Source organism: Lutjanus erythropterus, chromosome 10 (genome assembly GCF_056507025.1).
Source record: "Lutjanus erythropterus isolate fLutEry1 chromosome 10, fLutEry1.hap2, whole genome shotgun sequence".
Taxonomy (NCBI): Eukaryota; Metazoa; Chordata; class Actinopteri; order Lutjaniformes; family Lutjanidae; genus Lutjanus; species Lutjanus erythropterus.
The window spans coordinates 27,609,335-27,626,962 of record NC_139326.1 but is presented as its reverse complement, the minus strand read 5'-3'; the positions used below and the strand labels follow the sequence as shown (position 1 = coordinate 27,626,962).

At 39.1% G+C, this 17,628-nt stretch overlaps 1 protein-coding gene across 1 annotated transcript in view; it reads right to left on the bottom strand.

The window, feature by feature from the left end:
* ank1a (ankyrin 1, erythrocytic a) overlaps nucleotides 1–16,618 on the bottom strand; it is a 67,888-nt gene extending 51,270 nt beyond the window's left edge. The window contains 3 exon segments of the mRNA XM_084728877.1: nucleotides 3,783–3,884; nucleotides 13,928–13,957; nucleotides 16,409–16,618. Of these exon segments, the coding sequence (XP_084585003.1) occupies nucleotides 3,783–3,884; nucleotides 13,928–13,957; nucleotides 16,409–16,603 (327 nt within the window). The 5' untranslated portion in view covers nucleotides 16,604–16,618.
* Nucleotides 16,619–17,628: the final 1,010 nt, after the last annotated feature.

Genomic DNA, 17,628 nt, shown 5'->3' with positions numbered 1-17,628 from the left:
CAGTGTCCTGGTGAGTGGCAGAGGAGGTGTCCACTCAGACACACAGCTGCCACAGTCAAGCCTCCATCAGACTGTACATACAAACAGCATCCCACAACCAGAACAACAAAACTCTCACCACTGCGGTTTAAGTGACAATCCACAACTTTTCACTCCGTATGACTGTTTAGATTTGAGAAGTAAATAAACAGTGACATTCTGCAATACACTAGAGCTCTGTGTGTGTAATAATAAATTTGAGAACGTCATACGGGTAATTATTAGTGTGTTAAGCCTGGGCAACATTAAAGCCACTATGTGTAGAATTAGACGATTCTTAATTTTGCTGCCATCTGCTGGAAACATCTGAAAAAGACAGTGTAGCTTAACTGAAAGCAACACATACTGCACCAGTTTTCACAAGAAATGTTGCAAAATATAATGTGAATCCATGAATTAGTGTATTTTGAGATAAGTTCCAGTTTTCAATCATAAATTGTAATTTCGAATTGTATTCAAGAAACTTAACTGAAACTCCACATACCCTCCTACACTGTAAAAAAGAAATGTAAATATCTTTGTCATAAATAAAACTTATATATAATCTATACCAACTGCTAGCTCCTCATTCCTCTCACCTGGCTGCTAGGGGCTGCATGTTATTAACAACTACTAGGCTAAAAACAAGCCTTTCCTACTAGCAGTGTTCGAGGCGTAGCTAGTTACATGTAATTAAATTACAAAATAAATCTAAATGTAATCTGTTACACTTACTAAGAAAAAATATGTAATTACAGTTAGTAATCAAAATGTTGGTGATTACAAAGGGGTTACATCTCAATATTCTTTTATTCTTCGGGTTTCGTGGCGGAGATCTGCGCTCTTCTGAGTGACCTCTTCTACTTTGAATATGGAAAAGACAATTGCCTTTGAAAATAACAAATTAACCCAATTTAAATTCATAAGGGGAGAAGTATAAAAATCATTAAGTGCATAAAAACACTGTCTTTTTATTTAAAGCTTTTGCTAAGGTTTGAAGTCATTGTTTTTTTGTTTGTTTTCTCTTTCTTTGATTGGTTTGCTTGTGCTTTTGTTGTTGAATGTGGGGCAGGTAGACAATGATGCTACCTAAGACATAACAATTGAGTGGTAGGAGTCTAAAGGATCATATTGTTGGATGAAAGATGAGAGTATTTGATGGAAAAGAATGGTCTGAGTTAAAGATGTGTGTGTATGTTTATTTATATTTAACATATTTAATTTAAATTTATGAGCTATGAAGATCCAGATGCTGAGCTTGTAGGTTTGTGTGGAGTAACTGTGTGTTTTTGTATGTTTTGTCTTGCTTTGTCATCAAGATTTTGGGTCTTTGGTTTGATGATTTGGAAAATATAAAATGTATATACTGAGAAGTCTAAATAAAACCTTATATATTTTTTTTCTTGCAAGTAAAAAAAACACCAGACTAATTTGACAGATAAAGTCACATCATCACATTATAATCACATAGATATTCCACATGTAGGGGCTTTAAGTACAAAACTACAAAGTAAAATGCGTGCAGAGGTGTCACTTGATTCAAATCAAACAATAGCGTTGTAGATTATCACTTAAACTCAAAGACAGTTAACACCAAACAGTGAAAAAAAAAACAAACAACAATTCATTTGACGAATATCAACGTCATCAATGAAATGAAATTATGTAAAAATCAGGTGAACGTAGGTTACAAGTCAAAAAGTTTCTGGTATCAGACTATCAGACAGTATTTCTGCTTGTAATAATATTTTTAATCCATGCGGTGTCTCCCTTCATCATCATAGTGACGGAGTTTACCAGTAATGGCCTCTGTACAGTGTCACCTCACATGAATGAATCTGTTGTTATGTGCGGCCAGATATTGAGCCTAAAAAATAAGCCTCATAGAAATCCTGCTGACAGGAGCATTACCAGCAATAATTACAAAATGTTGAGGACAGCGTAAGTGAATGGAAGGGAAACCATGACTAAGTTAGATTAATGAGCCTGAGGAATCTCTCTCGCACACACACACATTAACACACTCAGTATTTTGGCCATGTTTCAGTAGCCTGAGGGCAGTGGTCGTACCCCACTAACGCTGCCTCTTCCTGGACACTCTGGGAACAAGCGACAGAATAAAGAAGGCAGGATGGAAGAGGTGGGGCGAAGGAGAAGCTCCCGCCACATTTATCAGCTTCTCTGCAAACCCTGGAGACTCTACCTGCCACCTTCAGCTACTGATTAACAGTCTACCTGAGCATGCATATACAGTACAGTACATGACTGAGTGCACAGGCAGACGGACACATAACAACACAGTGATCAAATCAGACACAACATGCACACTGGACACCCCAAAACACATTTATATAGAATTAATAATACAACAAATGGTGTTACAGATGGTCTGTGTAAACTGTAGGACAACTGCAAGCCATTTGTCTGTTTGGAACTGAAAAATTACCAATAAAAATTACGAATAAAAACATTTAGGGTTGTCCCCTAATAGCTGACTAAACCATCAGTGAGAAGAGTCTTAGTTGAAGTTATTTTGTATACATCATCCATTGTGTTGATTAGTCATAAATATTTAAATAATTAAATAGACTACTACTTAAATATATGTCATAAATGTGCAATGATTAGCATAGTGTTTTTGCTGGCAAAAAGATGCTGGCGCTATGGAGCACTGGGATGAAGCATCTTGTGGTTACGAAAATAAAAAAAAATGGTTTCGTCTGCACACTGGTTTTGTTTCTATGACAACAATATCTTCAAAATTTCTTTGCATCTGGGCGACCATGTGTTTGTCTTGAGTCAAGTGGCTGTAAAACCCTGGTTAGCTTCATTTTGTTTCCTGTAAATTCTTCAGATATTTTGCTATCTAAAAGCTTTTAGTTTGAAGGATCAAAATCAGGAAATTTGGGTTTTCATCAGCAGTAATGTAACAAGACTCTTATCAGCTGAAAGGGAACATAAGACAGTAAAACAAACGCTCTCTGGCACACATCAGAAAAAAACAAAACAAAGCAAAAAGATATAAACCCAAACTGGCCTCCACTTTCTTGGTTAAAAAAGTGATGATTCCCCACTTAATATATGATTGGTTGCATGAAAAAAAATGATGCTCCTAATACTAGCTAATACTACTAGGTTTTTCGAAAAGTTCAGAGATTTTCAGGTAGAATTGCTTGCAGCAGCTGCACAAGTAGGTGGAACACTGGGAAAAAAGGATGCAGTTCCTTTTCTCTAGGCGACTCGGCTGCATGCTGCTGCAGAACAATTGCAAAAAAAAATAAAAATGCTGTGGACACAAGGCCTTATGGCCTAAAATAATGACTATGAGTTGACAAGGAAAATCTTTAGTTGGGGACAGCCCTAAAAACATTTCACTGTTTGTAAAATAGCTAAATGGCACTGTCTGTCCCATCACACAATGCTGTTCTTTTTTTTTTGAATGAGAGGTGGGCAGTCCATCCACCTCCGGAGTTTTAATTTAATCAGTCAGAAAACAAACAGGAAGACAGAAGACTAAATCCTGGCAGGACTCGACTGTGGGCCATCAGTGCCACATGAATACTCATAAATTCCCAAAATATTTCTGTTTCTCTTCTTGCCAAACACTACAACACAGAACAACTGATGACCAGTTTTGCAGATAAGCAAAAATTGCCTGACAAGAATAAAAAGCCAAGAATAGTATAAATAAATACCACTGAGCCTGCCAGTCTGAAGCTTTAACTTCAACCAATTGGATTTCAGTAAATGTGCAGCTCTCTCACCTGATTGGCTGTATTTATATCGATGCCATTTTTGATATGTTCCAGGGCCTTGTCCAGGTTGCCAGAACGGGCCGCTCGGAGAAAACTGTTGCCAGCATCTGCCTGCGAGCAGGGCAGAGAGAGAGGGAAAGAGGAGGGGGATATGGGGTAGAAGAGAAAGTGAAAGACACATAAAGTGGAGGAGTAGAGAGAGAAAATGGAGAGGGAGACAGAACATGGTTAATATTCATTTATAGAGACACTTTGAACGACTGAAACCGTTCAGTAGCAATCCATCAGTTTTCCTCTCATGTCACTCCGCCCTTGGGATGGTTTTTGGACGGTGCAGTGTGAAAATCTGCATCTGCACACTGGAAATGTGTGTTGGAGGGTGTGATTTAGGGTTTGGGCTTTTTCAGATAGCGTTGCTAATACGATACTCTTAAAAAGGTACTTGTGCCGAAATAGTACCTTAACCGATACTCATGTAAACAAACAGCTCAATGTGGTGTGCAGACTGTTGCAAAATGAAGCAAAGCTACCACAGCAGTGCTGAAAGAAGGAGGAAGCAGGAGGATACCAAATGACAAAACTCACTCCAGACGCAGACTGTTGACCCTGCTGCCATCTGGCAAGAGATACAGAAGTATCCACTGCCATATCACCAGATCATTTCATCCACCACAGTCCAATAAATAAAACTATTTTCATGACTCATTAGTGAAAAAGAACAAGGAGAACAAGGGATGTAGAGGCACCCGTGCCTGTTTGCCTTGAGCCCCAAAACCACCCCTGGCTTGGACTGAGTACCGGACTTCAGTAGTTTTATGGTATTGATCAGATTGTTGAATATCAAAAAATGCCTTGTCATTGTTTACCAAATTTCAATACCTAAGATGGACAGTTATGTATATTTTTTCATATAGTCAGACAGACAGATATTCCATCAGTTTCTATATTTTAGTCCAGTTATTAAGGTTGAAAAAAATGTGCAGGGTGAAAACAGTTTCTCCAGCTGCTCCCAGGTCTACGAACAACTTCTTCCTTTAAAGTGAGCATTTGTATGTTATGTGTAATGAAATTTTCTTTTTGTCAAAACTAATTTTTAGAAAACTGGAAAGTAAGATACCCAGCTCTACTCCTGGCTGTTTGCTCAACAAAACCTCTACAAATTTGTTCACAAGTCTTTCCACTGCTCTCTACTCAGGTGATAAGGTGAGTGTGATAATCCTGACAGCTACTGGAGTGTCTGTTGAGACCAGCGGACTGTCGGCTCTTTGTCTGGACTCTGGAGTTTATGTGTGTCTGAATGAAAGAGAGAGAAAGAAGGTGAATGGAGAAAGGAGAGACAGAGAGAGAGAGAGGAGGGTTTGGTGAGTTCTGGCTCACGGGCCGGCACATGGCACGTCTAGTGTTTTTGTCTGTGTTTTGTTTGTGTCTGAGGGCTTCATGCCTCTCCCAGGCAAGCAGGCAGGCAGGGGTGCTGCTGAAACAGGATCACTCATGCGGCACAGGGGGAGAGCGAGGGAGAGGAGGAAAAGCAGGAGAACCACAGGGAGAAACTCGACTGCGGCAAACCCTGCACTTTTTCATTTCATTTACATAATCTCCTCTCTATCCCCCCTCCCTCCCTCCATCTAACCACCTATCTCAACATGCTGGTCAGGAAAACAATCAGCCATCCAATCATCCCGGATATGTTTTCACACAAACGCAGGGAATAAATTCATTAATAAACCACACACAGGAGCATTTTCCAATCCAAAACACCACAGCAAACAAGCTGCTTCTCTCGACTTCATAACACGCTGCTTTAAGCTGTGTTGTCTATTGTTGTGACAGGGCTGTTGGTCCTCTTTTGACAGAGAGGGAGAGAGCAAGAGAAAGGATCCACATGCCTGAAGTAGAGGCATAGCAACAAATGACACAACACACCCTCAGCATGACACCAATGGCACAGTGCTGTGCAAAGAGAGAGGTCGCCTTAAAAAAAAAGAGAGAAAAGTAGGGGCGATGGCAGGGAAACAGAAAACTGTGAAAGGAAAAGTTCCAGCTGACTCAAGTAGCAGAGAATTATCTGCCAGTCTGTGATTCTTGTTGCTCATAATCTGGTACAGAGATGAAATTTATGCAACGGCAAAGTTTCCACTTATCAGATGAACTTCACACAGTGTGCAGCATCCGGGGTGTAAAGTAATAAATCCTGAGCTTTTGTGTGGGTACACTGACTCATGCAGGGAGCCACTTGCCTCTGAGTCATTGTCATTCTCTACATAAGATGTTTTTGTTTTTAGCTTTTGCTCACAGACAACTGACAGGCATACTACTCTGCAGTACAAAGCCTCTGAGTCACACACACACACATACACACACACACATACATGCTGACACGCTAAACACTGATGAGACATTCCCACACACACAAAGAGAAAATACACTGGGTATTCTGTAAAGCAAATAACACTTCTGTAGGATATTTAGGTAACTACTTTAACATGAAAATGCATGATAAGTATAAAAAGCATTTCAGTGCATCATTAACTGTCCAGCGTTTCAGATAACACTTTTATGAACTCACAGTTGTCAGGCTGTCTTGGTAAGTCATGTTCTCCCTCTCCCATAGACTCTCTCATTCCCTTTCACTTTGAAGAAGATTAAAAACCACAAACCTCCTCCCTCGGAGCAACAGACTGACCCCAGGACACCTCCTATCCTTCCACAGACGCACACACACCTGTCACTCCAGTCACTCTAACCATACTGAGATACACCATCCCAAAACAGCACACAAGTTTACACAAATGAATGTTTGTGAATGAGACTGTGGAAAATGTACACACGAGATATGTAGCCGTATTATATACTGCAGTCAGACTGTCTTCAAGAGGCCAAATCACTTGCAAGTGTGTTACATAAGAAAACCTTTCATAATAAAAAATAATTATTCTATCACTGTAACATCAATCACTCTTCCTACTGTTAAACTTAGAGGTGTGTTCTATATACAGAAGAAAAAATAATTAAATTATTAACAGAGCTATATGCAAGCATGTTTGTCCAAACATCGAAAAATTAACAAAAAATGAACAACAGATAGTTTAGACATAACAACTGTCACTATGTCAATGATGTGTATGTATTGTGCTGCACAAAATATTGACTTAAGTTAACCAGCTAGCACCGGACCATCCTGTCTTGTAATACCATTTTGCACCGCAAGAGGGGACAGTGTTTGTTTTGAGTATGAATTCAACAGGTTGTGTGTAAGTTCTGCCACTAGGTGTCTCTCTCACATTAAAACAATAACAACGGACGTAGTTTGATGTGGGGTCATGGAAGCTGTTATCTTCATGATTAAATAACCACCATCGCTGATAAAAATCTATCTGACATGACTCGATAGAAATCATGTTCATGGATGAGGTAATGCAATAACGTTTTATTTGTTCTATTAGTCGCATTCACTGACTTCCTTCCTCACCCTCTTGAAAGTTAGAGCAACATGAAGCTTGTAGGAAACACATCATTACCATGAATAAATCACACATTTTTCTGGGTTTGAACATCAACATCATTTTTAGATAGTCATTTTAGTGCAGAAATGTTACATATTATGGTTTTAAACAAAGACCAGACAATCAATATCTTTTTATACAGGTATATATGTTCTGTTGCATGAAATGTTTGCAGACTCTACCATGGTTACACAAGAAAAATCCTTTCATCAGAGTTGAAGCAAATACAGCTGATGCAAAGGCACACAACCTCACACAATATAGATGGTCCCACAGCAAATGGTGGCATGGTAACACCATGGTGAACCCTGACTGAGGCCCCTCTGCTGGCTTCCCACTGCCCCCCCACCCGGTCTCAGTTCACTGCCTCCCAGAAACAAGCCTGTTGAAGTTTACAAGACCACAGAGACTCACACTAGAATCCCCCAGAGAGACTCGAGCTAGATGTCGCTGCGGGTTACAGCACATTTACTCTCCTGCTGGTCAGTCCTGCATGTTTCTGTGTGTATCTGCTTGCGTCAAGAAGTGGACGTGTGTTGCATCGAGATAAGGATGCAGGGGAACCACACCCATCTACTAACTCAGACGTAAACAGGTGCAGTGCACATGTCACAGTCTAAAAATGTTCTGTGGTAACTCCTCTGCTACGTCTTGCTGGACTGTTTTAGATGAATGTGTGTGTTTCTGAGAGAGGACAGGCTTCGGGCTCTGGAGGCTGAGCAGAAAAAATGAGCGAGCACATTAATCAAACTGTTTGGAGCAACAGAAAGAGACAATAACCTGTTCAGCGGCTCCACGCTTAACATTAGCAATATTAGGACACACTGTCGCCGTGCAACGTGCATGCAACTGTCCTCCGGCTGAGACAGTGCACGGCTCCTCATAATGAAGCTCAAAATTACCAAGTCAAATTATTCCCTTATCTCATCACAGAAAATCCTCTGCCCTGAACTCCCCTCTCCTCGTCTTTATCTCAGCTCTTCTTTCCTGTTGCCTTCTTTCCCTCCTCATCCCTTCGCTTCTCATGCCTCTCTCTCCCCTCGCTTTCCTCCTCTGCTGCTGCTGCAGCAGACAGAATGACATCACCACCCTCGCTCGTGGACTGCAGTGTTCGAAAACTCAATGTATACGTACGTGTGCGCGTGTGAAAGAAAAGGCATGCCTGAGATCCCGACCAATAAGATCCTCTGCAACAGACGACTGCACCTGAGGGATCGTCATTTTCACAGAGATCGATTACGTGTGTGTGTTTGTGACGATTCTGAATGGAATCAGTGTGTGTTTGTGTGTGTGAGGGGGAGAAATAAGACATTGTGAATGGGAAGGCTGGAGACTAGAAAGTAGCAGTCAATGTGTTAAAATTGTGTAAAGCTCAGGATTTGAGAAAGCTCTGTGGGCTTGAATATGGCTGTTGTAACTTCTGCATGCTGTCTCTCTCCACCCGAATCCAATCTGTGTATAAAGTGTTTCCCTTCTGTCTCTTTACAGAGGCTGTATACAAACACTGTTGCAAGATCACTTCCACATACTGTAATGCTATATTGCAAGCACACTTACCTCCTTTACATCTGCTTCTATACAGAAAACAAACCAGCTTTTAGTATTTAGCTCAGAGCATTAAAATTATTTCTGTTATGTCAGTTGCAGGTAAAATTCAGGTGAATTTGTTTATTAGGGCTGCAATTTTCATTATTTATTAATCTTCTGATTACTTTCATGATTAATTGTTTAATCTATAAAAAAACGAATAAAATGGGATTACACAATTGTCATCACATATTTTCTCATTTCTTCACTCTATGACAGGAAACTAAATACATGTGTGGACAAGACATTTGAGGGCTTTGGGCTGAGACTTTTTCACCATTTTATGGGATTTCATACAGCCATAGACCAAACAACTAATCGATTACTCAAGAAAATAATCAACAGTTCTATCGTCAATGAAAATAACTGTTAGTTGCAGCCTGAATTATTGTATATTGCTACGTTTATAGCACATATAAGGAGTAATTACAATATCAGCCAACATGTCGATATAGAAATGTTTTTACTCCCTAATATGTTATTGGCATCTGCCCCCAAAATAATTTATCAGTCAGGCCCTTCCTGTAATGCCTCATCAAAGCTTAAGGCTTTAATATGAACGTGACATACAGCCACTTCACCCAAAGAACCATTTTTCCATCTCAGATTGTTTCATGTGCAGGTTTTTCTTTCTAATGCATTTAATTATTTTGTGATACTACTGGACCACTGGTTTAAGTGTGTCATGTCCTTCCAGACAGTCTAGACAGGTTATCTAAACTGCAAGAAGACAAAATTCAGGGGGAATATTTTGTTTTTTTAGGAAAGGATGTTGTCTCCAGTTTCTCCAAAGGCAATGACACACCATTTCTGGTTTAATGAATTGTTGCCTTACATTTAATTATACCCACTAATACTATTTTCCTACAGATAAAACAAAAATAGGCATCTTGCCCACTTGCAGTTACTTCATAGTTTCTGTCAGGACCTCCAAACTAAATGAGAAATATCTACTTGTAAAGCCTCATCCAGCTTAGGGCCATAATTTCAACATGACATAGAAACAATTGTTCCTTCACAGATTGTTTCATTTGAAGGATTTTTAGAGGCCTTAAGTAGGGCTGCGATGATTAGTTGATTAATTGATTAGTCGCTCAAAAGAAAATTACCTGCCGACAATTGATAATTTATTTTCATAGTCATTTATGACAGTAAATGGAGACCAGAGAAGCAATTTGAAGACATCACTTTGAGCTCTGAGAAATTGCAATGAGCATTTTTCACAATTTTTGGCCATTTAACAGAGCAAATGATTAATCTAGAAAATAAGAGGCAGATTAATCGATAATAACAATAACTGTTAGCTGCAGCCCAGCCTGAAAGTGTTAAGTATTTTGCAAGAAAAATGCTGCGTAACGTTGAAATACATGTCGTTTTTAATCATCTTTTGACCCATTCAGTCTACCACCGGACTACTGGTTTGAGTATCTCATGTCCTTCCAAATAGTCTAGACAGGTTAGACTCTGTCTGAACAGGTCTCATTGTGACAAACAGCGAGCCAAGACTGTTTTGCTAATGCAATCAAGAGACAAATCCTGGAGTTCGTCCACTGAATGTCAATGCAGAGAGAATCTCTCTGCCAAAGATCCAGGCAGAATCTACTTGGATGTCGACCTATTATCTATTTCAGAGAATCTCAGCATTTCTATTTAAATTAACATAAAATTCACACAATGTGCAGACAGAGTCCATCTCTCTCTCACACACACTCTCTGTCACACACACACATACACGCAAACACACGCACACACACACACACACACACACACACACACACACAAACAACATGAATTTGCAGACACAGCGCCAGGTGCAATCATAAATATTTTAAGAGCCACCACAGCTATTTGTACACCCAGCAGAAAGGTGAAAATAAGGTGCATGCGTATGTTCAGCATGTCACAAGAAGTCCTGCTTAACTTGCAACAATTTTCCTGAACTTTAAACAATGTAAATTTGTGCAAGCATGCCAAACTCTGCCATTTTCTCCCTTCTGAACTCAATATCTACATATACTTACTGTAAAGGACCAGTAGATATACAATAAACATCACATTCCAGAGTTCAACGGAGAAAGAGTCAAAAATCTACTTGCCCAGAATCAATTTTTCCTTGCCCCTGTACAAACTGCTTAATTGATTAGCGATTATCAAATAACAATAAAGATTGAAGTAAATTGTCATGTTTAATTCAGTCCAAGGCGATGTCTTTAAAGCTACTACAAGCAACTTTTTTATTTTGTTGACGTAGGAGGCCCCTATGGATAAAAGCAGTACTGTTTTCACCATAACAACCACAAAATATAACCTAAAAGTAGAATCTTAAGAAAAACCACCTCCTGCTTCTTTTTAACTGACTTACTCACTTCTTACTGTAACTTCTCCTGGGAAAATGTAAAAACAGTCTTGTTTCATGTGATTTCAAGGAGAATCCGACCCGGTGGCAGGCATTAAGAACAGCTATTTAGAAAAAAGCCAGATTTCTTTCTTATGGTCTTGTAAACTTACATAGAGGCATCAGTAACGAATTTAGACTGTTTCATAACCAGTTAAAAACTCCTTGTAGTAGCTTTAAATGTCTCATTTGGGCATTTTCTTCGATTTTTGCAAGAAAAATTAATTTAATGGTTAATCAATTATCAAACTAGTATAATAGTTCAATTCTTTTTTTTACCACTTTTCCAGTCAGGGAAGTGAGTGGCCAGATTTACTAGTCCAGTATGACATTTTACTTGCCCCGGGCAACCAGGCAATCCTTATTGTTGAGCCCTGCATTCTAAGGTACCTGGACCTTTAAACTAACAGTGTGATTGGTTGGTTTCTATACATTTTATGGGGAATATTGAACACCGGATATGGAAATCACTGCAGAGTGCTTAAACAGCCATTTCATCACCTTTTTTCTGCTGACTTGCATTTGTTTTAAAATTGATTTTTTTTTTTTCCCCTCCTCGTCCATTTTTTTTCTCTCGGGCCTCCATCTCTGCCTCCATCTCTGCCTCCTTCATCTCTCTGGCTGCCTGTTTGAAGAGGTTGAGCAGGCAGCAGCGGGATGTTTCCGGATTGTAAGTGTAGAGTCAGTCAGACTGAGACCCGGGGGAGCGTTCAGCTATGGACACATTTACAGGAAGCAAAGCAAGCGAGCGGATGAAGCTGTTACATTCCCCCACTCAACACCGTCTGTCTGTCTGTATGTAAATCTGACTGTCTGTCTATGTGGAGAAGCGTCTCGTCCCATTTTTTTATTATTTACTTTCTCACACTCGCTGCCTGCCTCCCCCTCTCTGCGTCCCTCTGTTTGTCTCTCACTGATTGTCTCTTTATATATGTCCCTGCTGCAGCCTCTGCGCCTGAAGATGAGATTGTCATGGTTATTGTGATCTTTTGTAGGGGTGACAAAGAGGGTGAAGGCCATAAGGAGGAGATAGGGTTTGCAACCTATATAAAGGATAGGATCAAGATATGGTAAACATCCTGTGTCCTGCTGCACAGTAACAGTTATTATGCAGAACATAACCGTTAAGAGGAACAGAAGGAATATATAAGAATATAAGTAACTTCAGATATTGAACTAATCTGAAATCTATATTCTTTTTTGGCACTGTTGGACAGAAACTAAATACATTTACTACTACTGTGCTTAAGTATAAATTCAAGGTAACTACTTTGCTGGCGTATTTCCTTTTTATGCAAATTTCTACTTATATTCTACTTCTACACTTACATTACACTGCATTTATTTGACGGCTAATAGTGACAAAACAATTGATCAGTCCATAAAATATATTTTATTATAGATTAAACTATCCAGCAGAGGATAAAAGTAGTCAAAAATAGCTCCATGTTGACCAGCTACAATATTTAAAAAAATGCTGCCTACATGTATTTGTCACTGATAAAAACAGAGCAACATGATATTCTATAATAATGTAACAAGATTAAAGGAGCTGTTCTAAGTTTTTTCACTTTTGATACTCTAAATATGTTCTGTTGATAAATCTTCGGTACTTTCACTTAAGTAACATTTTGAATACAGTACTTGGACTTGCAACAGATTATTTTTAGTATTTCTGTTTTCCTCAAGTAAAAGATCTTAGTCCTTCTTTCATCACTAACATTTTAGGATATTTATTTGTAAAAGAGTATTTATACACTGCTGCATTGCTACTTTAACTTACGTAAAGGATGCAAATAATCCCCCCACTACTTCTCACAAACATGTTTTAAATTCACCACTGGACACTTGGTTTGTTTACTTGCAAATTACTCTTATCTTTGGGAGCAACTGAGTGATGCAATGATAAAATACTGCAAGAGGTGGAAAAACAGCAACTACTCATAGCTGAGCTGCAACGATTAGTCGATTAATTGATAAGCTGATTGAAAGAACATTAGCTGTCAACTATTTTGATAATCTATTAATTGTTTCAGTCAATTTTCAATAAAAATGTCAAATATTTGGTGTTTCAGCTTCTTAAATGTGAGGATATGTAGCTTTTTTGTGATTTATGATAGTAAATGAAGATTTGTGGGGTCTTGGAGTGTCGGTTGGACAGAAGAAACAATTAGATATTACTTTAGGCTCTGGATAATTGTGATGAGCATTTTTTACTTTTTTGAAATTTTATAGAATACACAATTTATCAGGAATGAAAATAATCACTAGTCGTATCCCTATTGGCCAGATGGTCTGCTTTCTTGAAAATGTCTCTAATCTTATGGAGAAACTAAATGATGCAATGATCATATCCTGCAAGAAGTGAAAAAAAAACCCACTGTAACTGGCAACCACTACTTCTAAAAACTGACTTCAGCTCACCGTCAGACAGATTTAGGCACATTTCCACACGTTGCATCATCTACAACGAGAACTCGCCACCTCTTTTGTTATTTCAGGTAAACTGCGGTTGACACAAAATTAGCGCTCACACACATCGAGCAGGCAGCCACCTTGCGAGCGTGTGCCCTGTGTCACCATCAGTAGATTAAATAGTCTATCGTCTTCAGTGAAAGACTCTCATTAATTGACCCACTAATCAGTTTACTGACCTCTAGTTTACTCACCACAGCTAATCCTGGTTGACATCCTACAATCTGAACACCAAACAGAGCAACAAACGAAGTCAAAAACAAGATTAAAGAGGAAAACAGAACACGATACACACCCACACCAATACGCACTTAGACTAATCTTGGACACACATGCATCGCAAGTTTCAAAGATACTCAAGCTGCTCCCTCCCATGTTGCTGTGGGAGCCTCAGTCTGATGAGTTTGATCAGAACGGGTCATGTTTGGGTCTGTGAGCAATGACTATTATCTTCAATTAAAACCTTAACATGTTAGTTGATATTTCACAAATGGCCAGGGATGGCTAGTAACGAATTACACACGAGTAAAAAAGCAGTTTTTTAAAGCAACAAGTGCTTTTCATGTTCCTCAACTTCAACATGAACCTTACTTTCATAATGTAAGAACACCCTAAAAAAATATTAGAATGCAAAAACAATATGTACTCTGAGTTATTTATTAACCAGGTACTTTCTTTTACTTTTAGTTAAGTTTTCTCAAAAAGTACCTTTCACTTTTACTTTATTTTTTATGGGAGTAATTGTACTTTTACTTTAGTATAGTTTTTCAGCAAGTGACAGATCACTTTTTTTTATTAAGCAGGACCAATGTTTACATCTCCGTGACCTGCATCTTTTTCTCAGTCTTTCTCTCATTCGTCTTTGTCAGTGTCATTCCTGAAGACGAGGGCACATTCAGGACTGAAAACAAGGGCAGGCAGTAAAAGCTGAGCCAGAGAAAAGTCTCCAAAACAGTTTATGTGAACAGACGGAGAACAAGAACGGTGCTTAGCACAAATACTTTGTTACTAGAAGTACAGAGCAGTACAGATACTTGTGTAAAAATACTCTGGCAAAAGTAGAGTGCTGATCCAACTTCTTTACTTGAATAAAACTGAAGAAGTAGACGATCTGAAATAAGGTTGGGCCAATGGACGATGTCATCTTCCTACTACAATCGTAACATTGTGATCAGTGTCAGCCAGAGAATGTAAAAATGAAGGATAGATTTATTGTTACAGCAACTCACGAATGATATACTAAAGGAAAAACAGCATTAACTACGGCCCAATTTGTAGTTAATATCCAACATATACACATATAAAAAGTATAAAAGAAAGTACACACAAACAATAAATAATAATAAACATAGCAATATTCTGACAAGTATCTGAACTTTCTACTTCTTACATTTTCAAAACAGTCTCGTTACTTCAACTTTAGTGCAGCGGAGGGGAATTCAGCTTTTTTTTTTTTTTGCACCGTTGTGCGCTGCCTTCCCAACATCACGACTGATTTCAATCTAAATCTTTGAGACAAAATCATAGAAAAGATGATTCCTTGGTGTATCTATCGGTGCATATCATGCACAACAGACAGACGTAACAAGACGAAACAGACGAGAGAGATTTGACCACGGAGAAAATGTGAGGTTCAGAAACAGAAACAGCCGATACAAATGTTCTTCAGAGTACTTCGTTTTACTTTTATACTATACTTATTTTCAGTTCGGCAGTGAATATATCACTTTTTCCTCCTTTATTCACTGATTAGTCCATACTTACATAGATAAAAAAGATTTTTTAAAAACAGACCAATGAAAATAATTAAAAATAACTAGCAGGGATCTGTTTGGGTTTGGATTTGTTTCAGGTGACTTTTTTATGTATAGCTATACTTTCCACTTCATTTTTCACTTACTTGAGTAAAAAAGTGGAATCAGTACATCCACTTTTACTTCTTCTACTTTTTGTACTTCTATTTGAGTAAAGAATGTGTGTACTTTTGCCACCTCTGGGGACAATAACAAATAGAAAAGATGATTTCGCTGTGTATCCATTAGTGCATATTGCGCACAGCAGTCGTAGCAAAACTTTAACAAGACAAAACAGTGAGTTTTGCGCAGAAAATGTCCTTCAGAGACCTACTTTTTACTTTCATACTTGTATACATTTCAGAGCCTGTACTTTTTCCACTTTTACTTGAGTAAAGAAGTTTAATCAGTACTTCTGCTTTTACCAGTACACAAGTATCTGCACTTGAGTAAAGAATGTGTATACATTTGCAACCAGAGAGCCAACACTTAGGCATGTGCTGAATAAATAAAAAAAGAGCTTGAACAAAATGGACAAAGAGTAAATACCAACACATCAATATTCATGTGTTCGAGACAAAGTAAAGATGAAAGAAATAGATTTAAGACTGGGAGCAAAGCCAGTGACAAAAGTACTGGCCTGTTACTGTCTGATGTGAAAGGATAAAGGGAGCGTTGGCAGGTGCATTACATCTGAGAAAATGCAACCAAGAGTTTTACAAGCAGAGCAAAATATTGCACAAAAAGACAGCAATAAAATCAGAGCGGCAGAGAAGTGTACAGATAATCTGAGGAGACAAGAGAGTGACAGGAGAAGAGTTGAAGAAGGAGGAGGAAGGTGAAGAGGAGACGGAGAGCAGCAGCAGACAGAGATGGTGGTACTCACTCCAAAAGTGACGGTCTTGACTGGCATGCCTGTTGGCCCTCCACTCTCGCTTTCTTACGTTTTCTGTTTCTCTCAAACTCACAGCTGTCTTTTCTGTTGCCCCCTGCGAGTGCCGCCGTACAGGGCACGCAGACCCCCGTCCAACGTAAACACCAACACACACCCAGGCACACACACACTTGAGTAAGCATGGTGGGTGGAGAGTCTAGAGAGGGTGGGGGTTGAGGGGACGGGGGGCCCAGGGGTTTATCTCTGGAGGAATGCTGCCTGTATCTAAAGACACACATTTCACACACGCAGCCAAAAACAAATGGGCACACACACACACACACACACACACACACACACACACACACACTCACCATGACTACATCCTGACTACTTTTCCAGCTTCTCTAACTTAATTTTTCTTGCCTCAAACTCTTTTTAGTTTTCCTCCCTCATCTCCATCTTTTTCTTCTTCTTCGTCTTCTATTCTCCATCACACTCAACACTCTTAGAAATAAGGGTTCCAAAAAGGTTCTTCCTGAAGGGCTGATGTTCTACCCAGAACCATTTGCTTTTAATGAACCCTTTTTTGCAGAAAGGGTTTGTTATCGGTTCTTTGTCAGACTTTTAAGGGTTCCAGTAACAACCCTTTCTTAGAGGAAAGAGTTCTTCAAGGACTTTCATTTAGGATTTTATGTACCATAATGTAAAAAGGTTCTTGGTATAACCCTTGTAATATACAAACTTTGTCGGTAGAACCCCCCACAAGTGTCTTCAAAATAAAACTGAAGGAATATGGGAAGGTTCTTGATCAACCCTCTTGCTGGGTTCTAGATGAAACCTTTGGAATATAAAATGGTTCTCGATACAATTCCCAGTGTGGGTTCTTGTTTGCACCCTTGGAAGTTGTCCAGGTTCTCAATAGAACCACCAGAGAGGGTTATGGGAGGAACCATTACACCATAGAAGGGTTCTCTGTAGAACCTCTGAGAGGGGTCTGGATGGAACCTTTCACAGATAGTTCTAGATACAATCCTTTATGTTGGATTCTAAGTAGAACTCTCTGAAAGGGCTGAAGGTTCTAATAGGAACCTTCAAGGGTGCTGGTATGGTACCAAGCTGAAGAACCCTTTATGGTTCTAGTTAGAACCTTTATTTCTAAGAGTGTGTGTTCTGCTCTACACCTCATCTCTCCTCTCCACCTCTCAGGTTTTGTTGCACCCCTGCA